Source organism: Rhea pennata, chromosome 9 (assembly GCF_028389875.1).
Source record: "Rhea pennata isolate bPtePen1 chromosome 9, bPtePen1.pri, whole genome shotgun sequence".
NCBI classification, from domain to species: domain Eukaryota; kingdom Metazoa; phylum Chordata; class Aves; order Rheiformes; family Rheidae; genus Rhea; species Rhea pennata.
The window spans coordinates 2,730,862-2,754,988 of NC_084671.1; the positions used below are offsets into that span (position 1 = coordinate 2,730,862).

General features: G+C 46.1%; 1 protein-coding gene across 3 annotated transcripts in view; it reads left to right on the plus strand.

Moving 5' to 3' along the window:
* Positions 1 to 20,281, plus strand: part of SCHIP1 (schwannomin interacting protein 1) — a 31,279-nt gene extending 10,998 nt beyond the window's left edge. For 2 of the 3 annotated variants that reach the window (XM_062582241.1, XM_062582240.1), the window contains exons 2-7: positions 4,396 to 4,514; positions 10,337 to 10,454; positions 11,147 to 11,344; positions 12,137 to 12,260; positions 14,499 to 14,592; positions 17,467 to 20,281. In XM_062582241.1, the coding sequence (XP_062438225.1) occupies positions 4,396 to 4,514; positions 10,337 to 10,454; positions 11,147 to 11,344; positions 12,137 to 12,260; positions 14,499 to 14,592; positions 17,467 to 17,518 (705 nt within the window). In that variant the 3' untranslated portion in view covers positions 17,519 to 20,281. Of the gene's footprint in view, positions 1 to 4,395; positions 4,519 to 10,336; positions 10,455 to 11,146; positions 11,345 to 12,136; positions 12,261 to 14,498; positions 14,593 to 17,466 lie in introns of those variants that run through there. The other variant, XM_062582242.1, reaches the window with a different exon arrangement.
* The last annotated feature ends 3,846 nt before the right edge of the window (positions 20,282 to 24,127 follow it).

Genomic DNA, 24,127 nt, shown 5'->3' on the forward strand with positions numbered 1-24,127 from the left:
CTTCTCCTGGCAATTTACCTTTATTGTGAATGTAATATAAAGTATGTTAGAGGTAGGCAGTTAAGGCCATAATCTAGCATTATATTTTTATTCATGTAGTTAAAGGCAGCTCCTGACCTTTCAAATTGTATCTTAAGCCAAACTACCTAGTTTGTTACTCGTTTGTTAGAGGAAAACCCTTCTCCCTGACCGCGGCAGGCATTGAAACGCCCCCAGCTGTGAATTGCTCCGCGGCCCGTCCCCCGTGACGCAGCCACGGGTGGGCTGGGCGGACGCGCCGAGGCGTCCCGGCGTTTGCCTTCCGGGAGGTGCCGGCACCTCGGGAATCGCCTGGGATCGGTGCCTGGGAACTCATCGTTTCCGTGCTCCAGCAGCCCCCAGGTCTCTGCCGCTGCACCTCGATGCGCCGCCAGCACCCGTCCCTCGGAGGTGTCCGCAAATGGGTTTGGTGTGTCACGGCCAAGGATGGGGCAAGAGAAGAGCCTTGAACATCCTTATCCTGGGATTGCCAGTAGAAGCACTGTTCCGCAGTGGAAGCAAGTTCTGCCATTTGTTTCTTTTCTTTCCTATTTCTGTTCCTGCTTGGAAGGAGCAGTACTGCTGGGAATTACCCGGCTTACCCCAGGTGCTGGTAGTTTTGGAAGCAGAAATCCAATTTCTAATCTGCAGAAGTGCTGAGAGGTATAAAAATATTGATGAATTCTTGTCTTATATAAATGTGAGCAAGGAAAACATCCATCCAAGTGTTTTTCCTTAAAAAAGCAATCTTTTCCTTAAAATAATAGTCTAACTTATCTAAAAGAGCATTGCCTAGACAGATTAGACTTCAGCTGTGTAACAGGCCCCTTTCTAAAAAATACATGTATTTTTTGATTTAGTGTCAAAATACACATTTAAATAACATTTTCATTTTTTTTGAATAATACCTTTATATTTAAAATATTTCATAGAATCGGTAAGGTTGGCAGGGACCTCTGGAGATCATCTAGTCCAACCTCCCTGCTCAGCAGGGTCCCCTAGAGCAAGTTAGTCAGGATTGCATCCAGACGGGCCTTGAAGATCTCATCCGTTAGTATTAGATACAACAGGAGTATATTTGATAGTTAAAGAAACATTTATGCGTTTCTTTCTCAGTCCACAGTTTTCTATCTCAGGATATATAATGCAGCTGTTAGGTAATTTGTCTAAAGCATAAAGTCCAGTTCCCTTAGATATACTGTATTTCTTAGTAACTGTTCCCTATTTTATAGTAACAAATAGTACTTTTGATTTCTTTATAGTCATTATCCTGTGGGTGTTTTGTAAAATGGGGTATTTTGAGTTCAGTACTGGGAATAGCGTTTTTTAGTGTCCTCAGCAGTGACTTGGTGGAGGAAACAAATTGCACGTTGATTAAACATACAGATAACAAACCAGGAGCCATTGCAATCCCAGTGGGAAATGGAGCAAAATTTAAAAAAAAAAGGTCTGGAGAGACAGCACCATCTGAAAGGGGTGAACATGTGAAAGTGTGCGCGTGTGTGTGTTTTTTAATGCAGGGAAGAACCTGTGGGCATGCTGATGGGCGCAAGAGCAGCCCTAGCTGGAGTCAGCCATGGGATGTGTTGGAAGTATCTTTGCCACTGGGCAGTAGAGAGGTATTTTTGGCTCCTGATTTCTGTAGAAACACAATATTAGGGCACAGAAAATAGTAAGTTGCTGGGAAGATAAGGAAATAGATCGTCTGAGCTGAGAAACGGGGGAGGATAAGTATCCACAATTTTGTGCAATATTAACGTACCTGGTAGAAGTCTGCAGCAGCGAGGCAAACACCAGGAGCCTCGGTCGTGGGAGCAGCTGTGGCACCGGGTGGTCGGTCGGGTTTGGGACCTCCCCGTGTCCCCCACCCCGGTGCCCACCCTGGGACCCCGTCACAGCAGGGCCCGGGAGCGCCAGCTAAGACTTTTGCTCGCTCAGTCTGTGTATGGGTAGCAAAAAGGTGCTTTCCACATCGGAGTAGGCGCCCTGGCTGAGCCCTGGCGACCGTCTGCCGGGGGGCAGGCTCCAGCAGGCTGCTCGGGAAGGTCTGTGCCAGCCGCTTCCTGTGTCGGAGCTGGGGGATTCATCTGGCCCTTAAAAGATGCTGAACTCAGATTTAGATTTTCAGAAGTTTCCATTTGAAGAAAGGAATACGTACAACATATCTGTGAGTATTTCTTACGTAGCCGTAATGCTGAAAGCTGCCCGGCTACAACTGCTGCTTATGCATTACAGTATATCCTGATGTTTTACTGACGTCTTGCTTCTGGCCAAGTCTCTGATCTGGTATGAGAATATTAGGCATATTACTTGCTACTGTAAGTAGATGCTTTGAATCTTTATTTATGCTCCTGCAAAACACCTTAAAGCAGCATGCCATGGTTCATTTCATGTCTTGTAACATCAGCGTTTGAACATTTGACTTCTTTCTACAGATGACTTAAGGATTCAGTGTTGCTTGTGTGTTTATCTTAAGTGCTTCTTAGGCTTAAATTAATTTTACAGATATGCAGGTCTGAGATTTACTAGAATTCAGGAGCTGCTGATGGTAGTGCGGAGGCCCAGCTGGGTGGCTTCAGCGCTGCCTTGAGGGAAGATGCTCATGTAGCATCGTAAGGCTGAGCAGAGCCAGCAACATGCATGGGCGAACTGGGCCTGGTTTCAGTCTATAAAGCTTTTCCATGGCAAACTTCTTGATTTGCTCGTGAAAATAGTGGTTTCTTTTCTGAATTTATAAAATGTGTCTGCACATTAAGACTAGAAGCACTTTCAGCAGGTAGCAGATTGCATGAAAAATTAGCTTAAGAAGTCATTTGCTCGTGTTATGCTGCGTGCACAGCGAGCGTGCCGAGACCTCGAGCTCCCAGCGCCCCGTAGGAGCAAAGGCGCTTTCGAAGCTCTCCTGCAGCGGGAGCGGGGAGCCAGCCTGCCTTGCCTCTGCACGTTTGGGGGTGAAGAGCTGTGTAGTGGATAAATGAAAACCTGCAAGTCACTTGGAATTTTAGAGAAGCTAGTACACAGCGAACACCGGAATATGTGCTTGATAACTCAGAAACGCTGCCAGTGGTGCCACCAGAAGTTACGAGGCTTGGCGGTGCGCTGTGAAGCAGAGGCACTGCTGTAATTCCTTCACACCAGGCAGCAAAGCATCAGCTGCCAACAGTTAAATAAATTAAAGCAGGTTGCGTTCTTTAGGCTCCTCATCCACACTGTGTGCAAGAGACTTCCATCACTTCTCTTTTCCTCCTTCTCCTGTGTCATGAAAGATGTCAGAAACCCTAGGAAATGAAAGAAGATGTTTGGTTGGACAGTTACCACCTTCTAAGAACTGGAGCTAGACTTGAAAATTCAATTCTACTTGATGCTATCAGATTTTGTTTAAAGTATTTTAAATTATTGTGCATAGTGATTAAAAATGAGAGGAATATTTGGTAAGGGTGTGACAGTAAAATGGACCATATAATAATGTAATACATAGTCAGCACTGAAGTTAGAATTAAATTATTAGCTATTTTAAGTTAATAGTTTGCATCTAATCATATGTTACTTCCCTGTATCAAAAAAAAGTATTTTAGTTGTCTTAAACAAGTGAAATATGGTACGTACATTTAGATTCACAGTGTGGAAGTAGCCCATGCTGGCGCGGTGGGTTTTCCTTTGCTGCGTGTTTTTGATCAGGTGTCCTGTGTTATTTTAAAATGGCATGCTGGAAGGCTTGGAAAGGTTCCTTGTGCTGGTGACTTACCTTCTTGTATGTATTTGCTGTCAGTGTGGGCGCACAATCCATTACTGCTCACGCAGTACCTGTATTAATTTTGAATGGAGATCTGTCGTTTTCATTTATTGCACGTGGATTACTTAGAGTACACAGTCATCTCCATGGTCATTGACTGGTAACTATGGATAATTTGACTGCCGTGGTTGAATACACATCCCTAAGCACGTTGGCTGAAGAAGGAAATAGGAGGCTGTGGCAGTGGTTGTGGTTGGTCATCCTGCCTTCTCAGATATTTGTTCTGCTTGTTTGAGAAATTATTTGGGAATGACTGAAAACACTTCATAAAAACAGGTCCCTGCCTGCAGAGAGCCGTCAGTGAACGCTGATACCTGTGCGAGCACAGAGGCGGCACTGGCACTTGTTAACGCGTAATCACACGAGCTCGGTTGATCTCTCCCACGTCCATGTGCGTCGGGACGTTGTACGTCAGAGGGCAGCGTCGCGAGGGTGCAAACCTGAGCAGCATCGCCGCGTCCTAGGTGTTGCTCTCTCTGGATATAGACTTTGCTAGGTCAGTGTTAATCCTGCTGGAAGTCAACGTGATGACGACCATGATGTGACCAACAGCTTAAATCTTTTTTGTTTTCCTTCGCTTTTAGGCTCAGAAGAATGAGAGAGAGTCCATCAGGCAGAAGCTGGCCCTCGGAAGTTTCTTTGATGATGGCCCGGGCCTGTATACCAGCTGCAGCAAAAGCGGCAAGCCCAGCCTCTCTTCTCGGTAGGTGGAATGGCCCTGGAGCCCTCCCGGGCCGCACATTGCGCGTGGCGAGGCTTTGATACCACGTTTGGAGTAGATGTTCTGTGAAAGCTGTTTGGAGGCTGATAAAAGTGAGAGATCTCCAGTGGGAACTCTGAGACCTTCCCTTCAGAAGATCCCTTGATTCTCACTTGCAGCCGTATTTCTAAACGTTCCTTATTTCAGAACATCTTACGCTCCAAATGTAATTGGTGTCTGTTACTTAAGTAGTTGTAAATAATACACTAAAAATACTAGGCTGAAACTGAGGGTAAATTAAAGATTTTTGACGTTCAAGGAATAAAGCAAACCAGCTAGATTTTCCTGTGGAACCACATGCATGTTTTCATTTTGCATTTCTGTCGTGGATTGTGCATTGTCTTTGGACTTCAGCAGGCTGAGGAAAGTGATGGAAGTATCAGAAATGCACAACTGGAGACTTAGTGTCATGAAAATAGTTCATTAGTTTCTTTTTCTTTTTTTCTCCCCCAAGGAACTGCAAAATATTCAAGGTAGAATTTTAATGCCTGAATTTCTGTTTTGATAAAAGAAACACATATTGAAGTAGGAATGTACATGAAGATAATCCCTTTGTCATTTTGTTTCTAGTTTAGGCAACCTGATGAAAGTTGGTGAAAAAACAGCTTTGTAAAGTTTATAAAAGTGCATCTTCCTGTGGCGGTCTGGCAGGTGACAGCCTGTTTGGAAGTGGATTTCATGCTGATAATTAGTGATAATACCACTGCTCTGGAGAACAGTCAGGGTTTCTTCCCCTTTGCTAAGTTTACATAACATTATCTCTCAAAACACTGGCAGTATTTTTAATCATTTTTCCCAACTTGGATACAGCCAGATCTGTAGATTTTGCAGACAAGAAGCAGGTTTATGCTTGCTTTTAGCATATCATGAGAAAAATGGACAAGACAAGAAGTACTGCACTGATTAATCTGTTTGGCTATGTTGCTGCCTCGTTGATATTTCATCTGTGAGCAAATGAGCGTAACAGAAAACACATGGATTCTTGCAAAGCTGAAAGCCAAATGGCAAGATCCACTAGAGAAGGGCAAGAAATCTGGTTATTGGCCCTGGGCAATAACTTGGGTGTTTCTTAAAAATGAAATTGTGTATCTGCACCATAAAGAGTAATATACTACTGCTCCTGTACTGGAATGCTGGTCCTTCCCAATATGGTGTTCTGCCTTACTGAAAATTAGATCCATGTTTAGAAAGGAAAGGGGGCATGTGTGTAAGACGGGAAGTGAGGCAAATGGCAACCTGTGTTATTTTATCCATGTTTTGGCGTCCCTGAGCTATAGGCAGTCAGCATATGGTAAAGCAGCCATTCAGCTGTTTTGCATTGGTTTGAGGCAATTAATCTTGCACAGGGAAAGCAGCAGGGAATGATAGAGAGAAGGAAAAAAATGAACTTTAATCCTGCTCTCTGCCTTCCTTCTTGATCTCCTGTAACTGGACTGAGCTCCGTCCCCAGGGCTGCATGTTGTATGTGCTTATACCTAATTTATTGGTCTATTTTTTAAAACTTCTATAGATATCAAATAGACTCCAGAAAGGTTTGTTGTTGTTCAGCTGTTGGTGAGTAACCCATAGCACTTGGAAAGCTTTGAGCGACTCCCACATTAGGAGTGAAGATAGACATGTTGCCATGGTGTGGTGAAAGAAAAAAAAATGTTAGAGACGCATAAAACCAGGAGGAATACTATTATTACACTAGAGAGGTACGACTGCAAAATTAAATTGAACTTTAAGTAATTTGAAAGGGAAGACAGTTTTGCTCTCCATAGTTGCAGCTGAACCGGTAACGACTCTCTTGCAATTATGCGACAGGACTAATTAACATTGTGCAACAGAATTTGGCAGCTGTACCATGAAAAGTTACCAGATATACCTAAATGCTTTGGCATTTTGTTAATATTTATCATCCAGGCAGAGCATTAGTACACACTGGATGTCATAGCATCTGCAGGAGTCTTTGCAGGATCATTGTTCTTGTTGAAAACTGTGCTTGCATGCAAAGCACAGGGGAATAAATCACTTTTTGCTGCCGGGAGAGTGAATATAAATCACCTGGAGAGCACAGCCCGTGTCCAGCTGCAGGGCTTGCCTTCGTCCGTAGTTCAGGCCACACCTGCGTGTGCCCTACCCACACACTTGGAAAGCTGCTGCAGAGCGTCCGGGCTTTCCGGGGACGCTTTTATGGCAAGTCCCGTTGTTCCGGTGTCGTTTGTGTGTGTCACTGATCTCTGCCGAGTATTACTGGGACTGGGGGACCTGCAGCAGCTTCCAGGGCACTGGCCTGCGTTTAGGTCCAGTTGGCACGAACAAAGAGGCTGTTTGAGCTCCTTTTTTTTTTTTTTTTTTTTGACATATGACCTGGGACATGTTAGGGTTTGGTGTAGTTATGTCTGAACCAGGCAGCAAGACATACTGCTTGCTGCTAGTGCCAGCTCGCGGGGCCAAAAATGAGACACTTCAGAGAACGGGGCTGCTAATTCTCTGGGTAGCAATGGGCCGTGTTTTGGGTGCCAAGACTCTGGCATGAAGCCAAGCGGCCGAGGCTAAGCTGCTTCCAAAGGCAGGAGCATCCGAGCAGAGCTTCCCTTAGTTTTATACAGAGTAAAGCTTGTGGAAAATCACATGCCTGCTGTGTTGTCTGGTATCAAACCGATAATGCTTAACAGGAGTGTGCTAGATGTGCTGCAATTCACTGCAGAGTGTGCTCGGATGGTCCAGTGAATACACAAAAAGACTAAAGAAGGGAGCAGAGCTGCAGTCGGAGGCTGGATTCCTGCCTGGAGTTGTTGAGATTTATGTCGTTGCTGACTTCCCTGCTTAGAAAACATGGTTGAAATCTGAACATTTGGTCAGTTACAAAAAATCCAAGTGAGCTGAAATTAGGGTTTGTAATTATACACTTGGGTATTACATATGGGGAATTTGTAGTGAAAAGGTGTAGCAGCTCTGCGTTAATAAAAGGCGACGTCTCTCGCTGACGTGCGTGCTAGAGCGCTGGGGCAGGCACATGTATCACGGCAGCAACCACCGGGGGCAAAGGGGCTTCAGCCTTTCCTGAGCCAAACCTTTATTTGGGTCTTGTGGATGATGCGCGAGTGCTTGCTGGCGACAGGAGTTTGTGTGAGCATTGAAGTCAGACTCGCGACCGGCTCCGCGCGCAGCCTGCCTGAGGCCCGTCGCGGCGAGCAGCTGGCGGCGAGGGGAACAGCCCCGTCCCCGCGCAGGCTCTGCTGGCCGCGCGCCCGGGCGGGAGCCAGGCAGCGGGTCCCCATGAGCACTCAGGTTTCACACATTCCTCTTTCAGGCCAGTCCTTCCTTTCCAGCGGTGCAGTGCGTTGACTCAGGCTTTTTTGCTATGTGGTCAACCTCTTCTCTTCCGATGCTTGTGTGTGCTGTGCTTCCCAGGCTGCATCCTACACATCTTGGCGTAGGAAGCGTGTGTTTTTGGCATTTAGGTTGTATTCTTGAAAAGTGGGTGAGTCATGCAGACCAGCATATTGCGCTTGTCCTTCCCTCTCTAAACGATGCAATTTTAAGCAAAAGCAGAACTGCTCCCAGTTTCTTGGTACCTGTATTTGTGCAACATAGCTTAAAAGCATATAAATAATTATTAATACCATGTATTGCATAGTTGTAATGAATCGAAAATACCATTAAAATAAATGGAAAGTAACATGCTGTCTGTACACACCACTGTGAACCACCCGGCTGGGCACAGGGGTAGCACATAGCAGAGCGCGAGTGTGTGAACCAACCACATCTCGGGCATGTGGCAGCCCAGAAAAGGTGCAAGGAGTTAATTTTGGGATACTGAGGACATTCCAGGGCAGAACTTGTAGAAGGCAAGCGGCAAGCTGGGCTGAACCTGATGATGCGTTGGCAAATTGGCCTGACCGATCTGGACAGCTCAGGGTACGTAACAGAAAGGCTGCTGTGGGGTTCAGCTCCCCATTAGGGTCCTGTCCATCAGCTGTCCTACAGCATGTGCTGAAATGTGTGGCGTCAGGAATATGGTTTTGTAAAAAGAATCTGTTTACTGTGACAAGTTTGTCTGACTCAAGGTAAGCGTCAAAGTGGGATTCACCTGGCGCAAGACGTGCTGCACGCTTCCATTAAAAAGCTAGCATCAGGCAGTGTCTGTAACGTGTGCGTTATTCAGGTAATAAATCAGCCAACAGCCGCTGAAGTAGTTGCTTTGGGGGCAAATCGTCTTCGTTTGCCAGGGCTGCTGCTGGCTCTGGATCAATGCCTGGCCTTGGAGCTGCTGAACGTTTTCATCAGTGATCTGGAAATAAATGCGATATGGGTGCACATAAAGCTGAGCAGGTGACACAAACGGGCAGTTTGTCACCAGCAGCAGGACAGGGCTGAGCAGCCCGGAGTGCCTGCGAGGCACATTCCTGGCAAACACGGCGCTGGGGTCCCTCCGGAGCGCCAGCCGCCCGGCACCATCCCCGAGGGGCGGCCAGGGGAGACAGGGGGAAATAGAGGATGTGCCAGGACAGGTTTAAAATAAATCGGAGCAGGGAGGAGCGAGGGGAGCTCGCCTTGAGACACGGTGGTGCTGGACGGAGCCTGCCGCCACCGCGGGAGAGGGCTGCAGCGCGGAGCGCCTCGGCCAAGCGCCGCTACATTTAGCCAAACGGCACATATTGGACGCAGCGCGCAGCGAGAGCAGGGATGAAGTCATCTGTGACAGAAAAGAGGCCACACTCCGTGACTGATGGTGCCTCTTGACCTTAGTCTCTTTTCTGGGGGGAGGATGTTGTTCTGAAGCGGAGGTTAAGGCCTCTGCCACTTGTGGTCTCCTTGATAAATGTAGGAGCCGTTTGCTAATAGAGGCAGCTAGGTCTGAGTACAAGCTGGGAAGGTCTCCGCTCTAGGATTGTGGGTTTTTTTTTTTTTTTTTTTTGTTTTGTTTTTTTTTCTCTTCTCTGGCTGGCTGGCAGGAATTACCCTCTTTTGAGAGGACACTGCCCAATGTTGAGCTAAGTTACTGAGTCTGGAAAAAATCAGTGCATGGCAAATTAATTCAGGTGGTTCTCAGGAGTCCAGACTGACTTGTGGTGTGGAAGGTTGACAGGACTGTAACAGACTTCAGCAAAGAAGTAATAATCTTGCGCTGTACGGTAGTGCCTCTTGGACACAGACAGGCTTTTTAAACTGCCAGATGAACAGTTTTGAATGTTATGCTTTATTTTGTTTTTAAAAAACGTAAAATGACAAAGCTCTGCAATACCTTAGTAGTTCTGAAGTTCAACAATAGGTGGTGTTAGAAGCACTGTTGTTACTGAGCCAGTGAGTTTTTAGGCCCAGATTTGAACTGGGCATTAACTGCTTTTTAGAAATAACACCACTGATTCTGATCTGGGAGCTTGCACGTGACTTGCAGCCACCAGCGTCTGCTTTCGTTCCTGGCTCTGCTGTCGAGATGGCTTTGGAGCAGGGGTGCTTCGCTTTGCCCCGCGGGGATCGGTGGTGGGCACTCAGACCTGGCCAAGGAGCACGTTCTAAAATATGAACCTGCTGCTAGCGGTGCTCTCATGCTGTGTTTTTCCTTCAAAAATAAAGCTAACTCCCCCAGGGATGTCTGAGACAAACATTTGGGCTCCAACTGGGGCTTTAGGTGGGAGTTGCAATGTTTCTGTGATTTATTAGTGCAGCCAGCAGACCCAGCAGGTTCCTGGGCCCACTGCGGGAATCACTCGTCCCTTGAAGGGCTGCAGCGGTTGTGTGGTTGTTGGGTGGTTACCTCTCCCTTTGCCCCGCAGGTTACAAAGTGGGATGAACCTGCAGATCTGTTTTGTGAACGACAGTGGCAGCGACAAAGACAGCGATGCTGACGACAGCAAGACAGAAACGAGCCTGGATACGCCCTTGTCCCCAATGGTAGGTCTGATGACTCGTCTCGCAGAAGACTCAGCATGGAGAGCAGTGGGATTCTGGAGCATAAAATGTACTAGAGCTGTAACAGAAACTGATAAAGAACTGATCATATTAAAATAGCAAAGCTAAAACCTGGAGTCTTAGTCATCAGTAAAAAAAATGCTAGATGCTGACTAGCAGCGAGGAAGTCACCCCTAGTGGCAGAGGCCCAGTGGCTGGGTAGAAATGCCTTCATATTCGATGTTCCTTCTTCCCTCCTTCCTTCCTTTCAGGGTCAGATAATTGTCAAGACAGTAAAGAATTTGCAGTAGCATCAACTTCCCACCAGCTCTCCCTCTCTTCTTCCTTTGTGACTGCAACACAGAGGCCCCAAACATTTAGTGGACCAACCTGGTCTTTAACCAACCTGTCCTTTAAAAAGTTACTGATCTGTTTGGCTCCTCTTTCAATTCAAAGTACTCAGGTTGCTATTAATGCTCACGAGGGCCTATCTAGGACTTGCTCTGATTTTTTTTAAAGGCAGACTTGCAGATTAAAGTAAATAAAATCCTGTATTTTTCACCTTTTCTGTAGAAATTACGTCTTTGTAAGTACATAAGGGTATCTTAAGTTTAAAGCAAAAATTATTTTCTCTGATGCTGTTGCAGAAATGAGGTGTTACCACGTTTGTAAATTCTGCCTGTCTGCTTTCCTAGAGCAAGCAGAGTTCTTCCTACTCGGACCGAGACACTACTGAAGAAGAGTCTGAATCCCTAGATGACATGGATTTTCTCACTAGGCAAAAGAAACTACAAGCTGAAGCCAAAATGGCCTTGGCTATGGCAAAGCCTATGGCCAAAATGCAAGTGGAGGTGGAAAAGCAGAACCGGAAGAAATCTCCAGTAGCTGATCTTGTAAGTTTGGGGCCAGGGACAGTGTGCTTGACTATCAAGAGGTTTGTGTTGTTTGAGTGTCACAGTGCTCAGCCAAAGCTATTTCTTCTAATTACTACTACTCTGCCCTGGGGGGGAAAGGTCAAATAGCTTTAAAACCACACAGACTGCTATTTTTCGAGTATCTCTCAAAGTAGATTTTTTCACAAACTGTCTATTATAGCTCTCTGCCTCTAGGAACTGGAGTAAGACCAACCAGCATTTGTTATACATAAAGGCCAGTACAGCAATACAAGCGCTGTCTCAATTTACAGTTGATCGATAGCTGGTTGTAGTTTTTCACAAGTGCTGTCTGTGTCCACGCACAGAAGCAGTTCAGGTATGAAACGTCAGGTGGTAGTTGAGGGTCAGCGGGATCCGTTTTATCAGGAGCAGGATCGTTGTGGGAAATGAAACTATGAAGTTGGGAAGTCGTTACTACGTTGAGGCTGGTAACAGGCAGCGATGCTGCTCATACTCTGAAACTTATTTTTTCTCAGTCTATCCAATCTCATCCCCAATTGGAGCATTACGGACTTGATACAATACTGCTTGTCATGGCCTTGCCTGTTACTTCAGTGCACTGTAAACAGCAGTCGTTTGGGTGACCTGATTCAAATGTTGTGTACATGTTTCAGGTCATTTCTGTGGTCTCAGTAGATTAATGTAGATGGTGTTTGTTTATGAGGGGGGACACATGGAATGCAAACTGTTGCTGTTTAGAAATATAAACAATTTAACGAAAAAAATAAAAAGTTTAACATTTACTTTTAGCTGCCACATATGCCTCATATAAGTGAATGCCTGATGAAAAGAAGTTTAAAACCCACTGATCTACGAGATATGACTATTGGGCAGCTACAAGTGATAGTCAATGATCTCCACTCACAAATAGAAAGTAAGTAATACTTGTTTAATTCTTCTTTGGTATGCCCCTTTTTAATTAAGAACAGTGCTTCAGGATACACATAAAAATGTTGTTAAATGTTAAATAATGTAAATACATCGAAGACCTGCACTGCACAGGTCAGACTGAGCTCTCTCCTTTGGCTCCCCCCCCCCCCACGCCCCCCCCCCCCCCACACACACTTTCTCCTGAAGCCTTCCCTTGGCTCTTCCAGATAGCTGTGATGATGGAGCATTGTTCCAGCTCTTAACACACCATTTGTAACTCAAAACCTAGTCAGTTAAAAATAGCTTTGGGAACTTTGCCTGTCCTGGAAGCATCTGCCAGTTTTCATGTCTTTCTGGCTGTGTTTTCATACTTCTCAGAACTCCTCTCTCCTCTTGCTATATTATGATTTTATAAATACCCACAAGCAAAGAAACCAAAGAACTGTGCTGTACAGGAAGCAAGCCTACCTGCAAATGGGGAGAAATATTTTCTTTTGCTTTCTCGAAGTTCTGCGTATCCTGCATGTTTGAGGGGAGCTTTCCTATTTATGCCATACTTTCCTGGTACTGCAGCCAGTCGGAAGTACCGATGTGGGAAGGACAAACTTCTCTCTAAATTACCCCTCAAATTTGTGATGGTTTATAAGCAAACAGCCAGTGTGAGAGCAGGATTACCACAAACATCCTCCTGTTTGTTCTTGGTCCCTGTTACTTTCATCTCATTTTCTTCCCCCCTACCCTCCAGTTAGTAAACACCTCTGGGTAAATAGACTATGCCATTAAACAAGCTCCTATGCTGGCTTGCAGCACCTTAATGCACTTAATGGGTCTTTGCATTTGCCTATACTGGCAGTGCCCCATCTCCTAATCTTTCTTTGCTCTCTCCAAAAGATGCCATTTTTTTTTCTCAAGGGATTTCCAACTTCCAGTTCTAACAATTAATTAATTTTGAGTAGACTTCTGTGGTGGCTGTAGGTCAAAAGATGTTAGTTGGGCTGCCATACAGCTCCTTAACTACTTGAGTTCGTTAAGTAGCCTCGCTTCTGAAAGCACTCAGCAGTCTTCTGCTGAAGCAACTCAGTGAAAGGCAAATGGTTTCCCCCTGACCTCCGGCAGCAGCCGGTGCTCCTATTTACATGTCCATTCGATAGGCTGGGGCGCCAGCTGGAGTACTTAAAACACACGATGCAGAATGGTGGGTAAAACATCAGTCAGCTGTCGGCTCTGCTTTTGATTTCCTGCTGGGAGAGAGGCGGACAATGAAATGAGTCATGCAAGAAATGAGTCCCAAATAGGAAAAAACTCAGGAATAGGGAAAACTGCTGTTACCTGCAGCCAACCCCGAGGTCCGTGGAATTCCCCTCCTCTGTTGAGTCGTGTTTTGGCTGAAGCTTCCCCTAACAGGGAGCAGGTGCACCTTGTCCCACACACCGTGTCCCCTGCTCCGCGCCGAGCACTGCAGTGTCCGGCCACGTTCCCGCTGCGCTCTTGTGCCAGCATGGCCACGTTCCTGCCTCGGACGCACAGAAAAGGCCCAGTTTCAGATAATCACTTCTGTAGGTAGCAGCAAATACCAGACCTCCCTTTACAACAGCGCTGGGGAGCAGAGACAGGCAGAGAGCATATTGTTGCAGTAGAGAGGCATTTCCTTTTAAAGTTAATTTATTTTTAATTTTTCATTTGGTCCTCTCTTCTTTCTTGACACGACCCTGAGCAAAAATCCAGCATTACTAACACCTCTCTTAAGTAGATGTTACTTGAACAGTAATCCCCAAAACATGATCCACAGGCAACGTGTCTTGTATAGCCACAGGAACTTAAAAAGCTGAACCTGAGCCTGTCAGGGAGAGCAAAGCAGGCTTTTTCGGGAGCATGTTTCTTGCTCAGGGCTGTTCCGCACGGACGAGTGGGTGAGTGCTGAAACAGCTGGGCTAGAGCTGGAGCTGAAGCGCTGAGAAATTCATCTTACTTCTGCTGCTGCATTCAGTTATTTCAGGAAAGTCACAGTTATGGTAAGTAGAGGAACTAGCTCTTGCAGTCTTGCAGGTTAGTGTAGAAAATGCTAAAGTCACTGTGCTTTTCCCACAGCTTCATGAGCTTCCTCCACTGGAGGCCCATCCTGGTTCTCCCAGGGAGCTGACATTGCAGTGTAGCACGGTGGTACGAGGTGGTGTACGGCTCCCACGAACACATAGCCTGGGACATCACCGAGAAGGTTAATCTCCTTTCTTTCCTGTCCCAGGCTTGAATGAAGAATTGGTGCAGCTGCTGCTCATTCGAGATGAACTGCACACAGAGCAGGATGCGATGCTGGTGGACATCGAAGACCTGACCAGGTGAATGGTGGCCCTTCAGGCATTTCGGTTGTCACAGCTCTCAGCTCACGCTCTGCCGTTTGCAGAAGTTTTCTGTTAGTGGAACTGCAGTACTAAAAGCTCTTGCATTCAAAGACACATAGGAGACAACACTAGCAACCGTAAGGAATGTGTTTATCTACGGAGTACAGTGTTAAATCATCAGAATTGGTGTAATAATCTGAAAAATATTATTTTGATCAGTTGGCCATTATTGCAGTTTCCTACTGTTGCTTTGTTTCCTTAAGAAACATAACCCACCATCAAAACAAAGCGTACCTCTGTCAATGAATAAAAACAGGCAATCAGGAACAAACCAGTGTGCCAAACGCTCCAGTGGCTGTAGGGCTAATGCTTGTTGCTGCAGGATTCACCATGCTCAGGCGGCTGCTGTGCAGTGTCCAAGCTGAAAGCCAAGGGGCAGTTTTTGCTAGAGGACCTTGGAGAAACTTGACATCTGCTTAGATGTGTGGGATAGCTCTGAGGAGGAGCATTGGGGCTGAGCTAGATGTTTTTTCTGAAACAAAGATACGGAGGAACCATGCTTCTGAGGATTTTCAGCAGCTTTCAAGAGCTCCCCAGTGGCTGCTGTTCCTCCATGCCCTTGCTTTCCCATGGTCTGAATTGGTGTTTTCATTTTGAAGTTTGAAAAGTGCACCTGAGAATAAGGCTCTTTGATGTTGCTGGACACTAACTTGTAATATATCCAAAAAAAAAACAAAAAATAAGCTCCCTTAGCAATCAAAACAGTGTCTTTGAAAGAAGCTAGAGCAGATTTGCCTTTTCAAGCGGGAGTTGAACAACTTGTAAATTTTTTAAAATTCTTTTAAGGGATGATGTTCGTTGGCAGATAAAATGGAAAGCATTTCAGGATATAGGCATTGTTTCCTAAAGAACGCTAACTCATTTGTGGCAAGGCTTAAGAGGTATTTTCCCCTGAGATAATGTTTCTGCAGTGCACAATTTAAGCCAAATTTAAAGTTTCTGGATAGAAAAGCTTTAAAAAAAAGGCACTGATTATTTTCAGTGCACCAGGATTAAAACTTACCGAAGCATTAAGCTTGCAAAAATACATTAAGTAAGGTTTGTTAAAAACCTTTGGAAGCCAAGCCTCCTTCTGAATATGAATTCAGAATTCCTTCCTAACATGATACAGAAAAAGCAAGAATTGCCTAAATTTATTTTTGTTTTAAAACATTTTATTGCATAATATTTGAAATTTGATCATGCTCTACCTGGAAGAAGTTTCAGTCAACTCTGATAGAAGAGCCAGGGGGATTTTCAGAGTAATTCTCCTGCCACCTTCTGGCACTTGTAGGAATGGCAGCCACAGAAATAAATGAGGTAGATGGTTGTTTATAAATATTGCAAGACAGTCACTGCCTCATAATTAATAACAAATAATAAAACAGAAAGGATTGGGATTAGGGATGGAGCTGACTAATTTAAAGATTTTCTTTCTGGGACACACAGTTTAATAGACATTTGAGGCCCACATAAACTGCACTGTATTTTTATGGAAATTTTCCCGCAAACGCAGTTCTCCCCACAGCCGTGGGCTGATACATGCTCCTGCGGGCTGCAGGAGATGAATTTGCCAGATGCTGTTTTCTTCTCTGTGGCAGTGTAACGCGGCCAGGAGGGCGCTGAGAGCAGCGCGTTTCCCCTCGAGTCCCCCCGGCCAGCCGGGGAGGCGTGCGCCTGCGGGAGCGGGAGGGAGCAGGGGTTGAACTGGCCCTCTTGACTCTTCCCTCCCTTTGGGAGCCAGAGAGCTCGGATGAGCTCTGCATGCTGTCAGGGCTCTTCCCTTAAGGATTACAGTATTTATAGGCTCAATCCAAATAGTCTTGAACATTTGAAAGCAATGACAGAAAGAAGAAAATGTGTATTGCCTGGGATACGTTTGCAAGGGCAGTCCCAGTGAGCCGTTTGGGTGTGACTTGGTTAAGTACTGCTGGTGGTGAGAGGGCTTTGGTTGGGTTTGAGGACTGTAGAGTAGATAAACTGAGGAAACACGAGGTTTAATACCTGATCCTGCCAGCATTTGATACCTGATCCTTCTGGCTGCTGTACCAGTGGGTTATCCCACTGCAGCACCAGGCTGCAATCATGACCGTGCCAGCAAGAGCTGGGGATCACAGGGACGTCGGTGCAGGCAAAGCATTTAGGGCTTTGGGTCTGCGGAAAACCAAAATCTCACAGAAGCAGGATTTGCAGCACTTGCTCTCTGTCGTCCTTTATACAGAATTTGCACCACTTGCTCTCTGTCGTCCTTCGTAGCAGCGCGTGGGTTTGCTGTTGCAGCAGTTTCTCCTTCTGTGCGTTTCCAAAAGCGTTTCAGCTGCCCGAAGGCAGCTAACCCCAGGCCAGTGAAGGAGTTAAGGAGTTGCCAGCCCAGTCTGCGGCCACGGGGCCGTAACTGGGTTGTGTTGGGGGTGAGGGCAGGGTGGTCCGAGGCGGCGCAGGGTGGGCTGCCAGGCCTGACACCAGCTTGTCACATCCTTTCATTGTGTTCAAATGAGCGCGTCTGAATCCCCTGCCAAGGAGGAGGAAGTGAACGTCTGAAACAGAGGCAGGTCGGAGGTGGTGTTTCCTCCCGCGGAGGACACTGCCTTTCCGTTTCATTTAAGCTGTGCAGCTCTTGCTCTGATCTAGTTTGCAAGTCGAACAGATAAGTCATTGGTGAATTGCTGAATTCTTCGCCCTCTTAGGAAAGGGGGGGGTGTTTGCTTCCAGAGAGCTGTAGGTGTTGATTGTGCTGTTCAACACCAACACGTATATTTATGCATGTGGTTTTGGTTTCCTCCACCCAGCCCATGGCAGTAAATAACCAATTTTTTTCTTTCCCTCTCCCAGACATGCTGAAAGTCAGCAGAAGCACATGGCAGAGAAAATGCCAGCAAAATGAAACAAAAAGCCATCAGACTAGAGATCAAGCTAGACTTTATTTTGCTTCTGTGTTTGTACAAATGCTGATGTCCAAGGTGGCGCACAAGAAAATCAGTGTTAGTCATTGATCATGTCTGAAGCTTTATGTCCAGTGATTGGCCTCTGCTTCTTAATTTATTTTAATTTTTTTTTTTACTTCTGCCACTAAATATGAGGCATTTTAATAATATTATTACAAAAATGTACAGTACTTATAACATTAAAAATCATGGATAAGAAGAGAGGGTAGTTTAACTTTATTTTTGTTTGTTTAGAGGTTTTAAGTTGGACGATATTTTACCATTGACTACTTTTTTATTCTTCACTGTAGTTTTAAATAAAGAAACTGTAATTGACGGTGCTATACAAGTCAAAAAATACATGCCTGCCTCGTAGTGAAGTCGTAGCTTTCAGTAATATGTATATTTTAATCAGTTTTCAACATTTTGTGAATGTTGACTACCTGACGTTCATTTTTAGATGTGCTATTAACATTCAGTTGGATTCAAAGAGTTACCTTGAAAGTTTTATGTATAAATATGTAAAATAAAAATTTAAAAAATTGTTTCATATGATACGTCTTTTTGTTGACTAGTGGTTGACTTTGGTGATGCACCAGTAAAGTATTCATATACTAAATGTACAATTCCTAATTTGTCATCACCAGAAAGAGCCTTTTTTGCCTATCACATGAAACTATGGAGAGAAGACAGGATTTTTGTAGAGTTATTTATTTGTAAGTTCATAATGTATGTATGACATTGACTTAAGATATTCTTATATTGTAACATTCACTGGGGCCCTAATAGTGTGACTATTGTTAGACTCAGCAGGCACATACAGTAGATGTTTTTATATTTTATTGTCTGGGCTAAATATTTAAATGACTCACCAATGTCAGAAATAAAAATGATGTTGAAATCTAAGCAGCATATTAAATGTATTATATATGGTAATTACTCACCTCTCTGCCTTGCGGCTGGGCTCGTGTTCAGGATCTGTCCTCGCCGGGTCAGTGCTCCGTGCGTCCTCCTCTGGTTACCGCGGCCGGCAGCGGCAGGAGGACTGACGCTGCGGGAACTCACAGGTCTCTTTTCGCCTTTAGTTTGTTTGATGTGATGCCGATACCATGTTGGGCTCCCTGTTCCTCGTACCGACTGGCCATAGCCAGAAGTGGAAATACATGTCATGAAAGCTAGCTATCTTTTACTTGTTAATTCTTTTCTGTGACAAATTTATCTTTGCAATGTGTATGGCTAATGACTTATTCAGGGTGTTTTCAGAAAAGCATGTGATGTATCAAAATTTCATCTCACACAAAGAATGTATTTTATAAAATGAGTTATTCTTTTTCTTTTTTCCTTGCTTCTCAAAAATTGCACAGTCCAGATTAAGCAGGCCCTAAAACTGTGCTAGAGTCCCACCACGCTGGGGAGTTTTTGTGCTGATGGCGGTTTTTTGTTTGTAATAGAAATCCTGCTGCACAGCCTGTGTTTTGGGTTTACTCTGGGGGCTTCCCCCCCCCCTTTTTAAGAAGGTTGTGGCTGGAGGCGTGCAGAGTCTCTGCGGGGGGGGGGGGGGGGGGGGGTGGCACTGCTCCCTGTCCGTGACTTGCGAAAAAGCAGCATCTGCAGAACAGCAGGTTTCGGCGGGGAAAGTCTCCGCAGGATTTATTTAAGAGTCCGCCTGGGGGCAGCTCCCTCCAGCGCAGTTTCCCTGCCAAACCTGGCCCCGGGGAGAGCGAGCCAGGGGCTGCAGGGCGCCGAGGGCTCAAGCGCAAACCTCCTTTTTCGGGTTTTTCCCAAAGCGGCCCCTGCCAGGGCCGGCGCCCTCCAGGAGCGTCCAGGGAGCCGCAGCCAGCGGGAGCGGCTGGGGGCCGAGCCCCGGGGCAGCTCGGCTTAGAAAGTGCAGCCTGCAGGGTTAGACTGGAGAAGCGTCAGGCTCGCCTGCAAAGCAGGACTGTTACCCTCCAGTTATTTACTTTGCATGTTTGTTTGTTTGTTTGTTTTGAATCTATGCAGAAAAAAATTTAAGAACTTCATTTCCCTGTATCTCTTGTCTCGATGCTGTGGTTTGCATGTGGAGGTACCTGCTGGGTTTTTTCTATTGCTGCTTTGTACCATGTCTGTGTTTTCAGTGCTCTAAGAACAAACTTGCCACTGTGGGGCAAAAAAGGGAGCTGTCGTAGGAAGCGGCTCTCCTGGCGTGCGAGCCGAGCAGCTGCAGTTTGCACCCCACACGCGGCGGTGTGGGCACCCCGAATGCGGGGTGCCCAGCCACCGACCTCCATGCCTGACTGCAGATTTAGATTACTGACTTCCAAAGTCCCAAATTCAGAAAGTTTGGTCTAAGCTTTAAAAAAAAACCTGAAGTGGGGCGTGTTGCCGGCGGATGCCGCCACAGCCCCGGGGGCTGAGCTCGGCCTTGCAGCCCACTCGCGCCGCCGCTTCCAGGGCACTTGGTCAGGATGCCGAGGCAGACAGGAGTTTTGTTAACTTGCTAAGTGCCTTTAACTTGATAAAGAAAAGTTCGCAAAATGTGTTTATTCAGTTAACCAGCAGTTGATGACTACTGATATTTTTTTCCTGTTACATCTTTAGAAGTTTGGGTTTTTTAACACGAGAATATTGCTGGGTTATTGCATCTTCTTGGATCTCTGTCCAGTGTACTCAAGCATCACGCTGACGTGTATGATGACAATGCTGTAGAAGTCATGAATTAAATTACATTTTTAAAAGATAAATGTGTTGTGTGGTTTTTCTTTGTAGCCACTGCTGTTCTCCCCCCCCCGGGGCTCTTGCCACCTTGCAGCCGGCCAGGGCAGAGCGGGCCAGTCCTTTGGGTGGGTGATTCTCGTAGCTGTTTTATGTTCTGCGTTGAGTGCGGACGCAGAAGGTTGCAGCTCTCCAGTTGGCTGTTTCAGGTTCTTAGGAAAAAATGGCAAGTAATTAGAGCTGCTTGTTTCAGAAAGTGCAGAAATTCCAGCTCCAATAGATGGGTGTCATTAGGGGCAAATGTTTTTTTTTTTTTTTAATACTGGGCCTGTCTTCATAGGGTCTCTGAAATACCAAACAGACCAGTTTTGGTATTTGCCCCTAAAGACTGTCTTTGATTATCTGCACTATTTACAAATTTTGAGAATCTGATTCTGAACTTTGGTTTCTCTAATTAGTGCACCTAATTTTCTTTGCAAAAATTGTGCAGAATGGCTTGATCCAGCAACTCTCTTTTATACTATTTATACAAGCTAGCGTAATGCAATTTTTTTTTAACTAATTTGCCCTTGCTTTCACAGCTACATGGAGGAATTAATTAAAATCGTTGCCCAAATTTGCATGTCAAGAGACCTGTAGGTTAACACCAACCTAAAAAAAAAAGATTTTCCCAGAACACACATTTTATCGCCTATTCCGTTCTGTGTGGGGGTCCAGCATCTCCCGTAGCCGTCACCTGTGCGCTCCCAGTTCCTCCTGCCCATGCCCCCTTCCAGCAAATGTAAATTAACTTGCACGGGATGCTCAACCCTGTGCCACACGGTTTCCTTTTGCAGGCTGCCTTGGGCCAGCCACGTGTGATGGAAGAGCCTGTTTCCGCTCAGGAAAAGTTCCTATTCAGACTAAAAGTCACCAAAAGTACCTAATGCAGTCAGCAAAAAAAACACCTGAGGTGCCTAAGCCGAGGGCTGCCCTAGAAGCTGTTCAAAGCTGCCGGGGGTGGGCCTCTCAAGATTTCCATTTCACAAAGCCTATCAATTTTGGCACAGAAGGGGCCACGGGGTGGGGGGGGGGGGGTCGTGGGAGCAGAAGACCCCTGTGGTCCTGTCTGTCACCCTTCCCAGCCGTGTGCTGGCAGCGCTGCCCTCCGTCTGCAAACAAGGCCTCGGGCTCATCTCTCGGACGGGGTTAGAAGTAAGGCATTTTTCCATGGCTGTCCTGAGGCGGACGCTTCCCTGGAACCAGTGGGCAGGATTCCAGCGTCGCGGCGGGGAGAGGCTGCTAAGCAAACGGCCAGAGGTGTGGTGGGCGAGTTATTGTTAGGCTGGCTCCTTTTTTTTTTTTTTTTTTTTTTTTTTTGGTGTGGCTGTCTCTTCTGAAGGGGCATTTACACACTTCCACTTGGGACTCACATTATGACTGTGGAGCCAAATTCCCCCTCGAAGTGCTCTTGGTCGAAAGATTTCCTCTCGCACAGTAAGCCCAGCACAGGCGGTGAGGAGCAGTTTCTGTAACAGCAGCAGCAGTTAGATGCACCCAGCTTATAAGCATTCGCCCACTTAAAAGCAGATGGCACGTGCCTAAATGCTGCTTTTCCTGTTTTTCCTTAGCTGCCAAAAGCAAAAGACACGTGCCTTGCAGCAGGACTCACGGCGTCTGAGAGCTCGGCGCCCTCTCCCCAGACCGCAGCCAGACCATTTCAGAGTCCTTTCGCCTTCACATTTGAAGGGCTGCCAGTGCCAGCGTTGCCAACCACTTGGCTCTGATTTTCCAGCACTCAGGTGGTGCTGGTGTGATTTTAGGTAGCTTTCTGACCCCCCATATCCATGTCGAATTTAGCAAACTGCAGGCAAGTTTCAGGTTTTCATAAGATATTTAGCGCCACAGGCATTAAAATTGCTCTGGCTGTAATAACAAGCCTGAACATAAGCCTGACTTCAGGCCATTTCAGTGAACGTGCCTCAGTAATACTCTGATGGCGGAGACTGATCCCTCTTTGCTGCAGCCTGGGAAGAGTCCGAGTTTGGGACCAAATAAAAGCGGAAGCACACAAATAGGCTCTGATGGCTTCTGTTTTCCTGCCTAGGAATTCGCGTAATAGTGGCGCTGCTAGGCGTGCGCCCACTGCCCTGTCGGGAGGGAGGAGGAGGAAGAGGAGGAGGAGCTGGCAAAACACCAGCCGAGCAGAGCACAGGCAGCCTGCAACAAGCATCAGCTGCTGCATGATGCAACATCACTGCTGAGGATCAGAGAATCCCCAGAAAATGCAGATATTATTTATAGCACATGTACAATACAAGAAAAAAGAAGGACGTATGAGCCTCACTCACAAATACTGCCTGCAGTGCATCACTCCTGCCAGGAAGCTGCAGCTCGAGGACCTCAGGGTGGGCACAAACAGGAATTACTTAAGCCAGGCTGTATCTTGTACAGACAAACAAACAGTGAGGAGAGAAAAGACAATGATGAATTTGTAATACGATCTTTTTTTTAAACAAGCTGTTTATAAATAAAGGTGATCATGTACTAGAAATTACAGACATGTTTGGTTCCTTGGGACATGAAGCACAAATAAATACTTTTTATAGCTACTCTCCTTTCCAAAAACACATAGAAAGAAAAGCAAAAAAATCAAAGTAAACTGAAAGTCATGATTAAATGATTCCATATTTGTGACAATAAAATAAGCATCTCTGAAGCCAAGGTGCTATTTAATGTTTCTGAGTGGCTGTAAGAGGCAATTTAAAAAGTCAGGCATCAGCTGTTATTGTTTTGTGCCTCTTTTCACGGCTTTGATTTTGTTAAAAAGTGGAAGCCCTGGAGAATGCTGAATTGATCCGTCTGATACCTGTCACATGCTTTTGCACTCTACACTAGGTCCTTTCTTTGTGGAAATCAGTGAAACTGTGACGAATTCACTGGCCATCAAGGCAGGTAAGAGGAATCATGCTGGGGGGGGGGGGGGGGAGTTGGCCCGTTATATAGAAAACATTGCCATGCGTTGGCTGACTTAAGTCAGTGGCTAATAAAAAAACACAGTAAATAAATAGGAGGTAAGTAAGTAGTAGTAAGTAAGGCCAGATAAATACTGTTGCTCATCATGGACGTTTAAGAAAACAAGAACAAAAACTGAGTTTACCTGTTTCAGTTTTGAAGAGTGGCTCCTGCAAAACCCCCACGATCCACCGCGCTGTTCTGCAAAGCAGCTGTAACGCGCTCAGTGCCTCAGCAGCGACGGCCCAGCAACGCCAGGAGCAACGCGGCGACTCCGCCGAGCAGGTCCCGCCGGCGCGCGGGGCCAGGCCTCGCTGCTCGCTCCCTCTCAGCACACCGCCTCAAAGGCCTGCGGCTCAGGGAAACTGCTGCCGCGTGTCCTGTGCCTTCCTCCGCGTGATCTCCCAACGCTTCAGCTGCTGCTTTTAAGCTCCGTCTGTTGGGCTAAAATGCACCTGTGTTTGAAAAGCATGGAATTTTACCTTCAGTAAAACCTGAAGAATCTTGTCTGGGACAGCCGCAGGAGCTAGCCACCTTCAGAATGAATACGTGGTAGTAAGCCAGACGCTCCCGGCCAAAGAAATACTGCGGCGTGGGTCCCCCTCGTCTCTTCTTGAAGCCTGGATGCAGCACCCTGACTATGCGCATGCTGAGCAGGACTGGCACTTTCTGTGTCTTGGCGTAGCTGTCGACCTGTCTGGGCACGGAGGCAGTAACACGAACCACGAAGCATGTAAATGCACAGTGGAATAGATACTCTTCTAGTTTTCTCTGTTTAGTCTTAAACTGAACAGGGCTAGGGAACTTAAGAGAAGTCATGTGAGGCGGCAAATGCAGAGCAGGGTTGGGGTCAGCAGGGATATAACCACGTGCTTTCTACG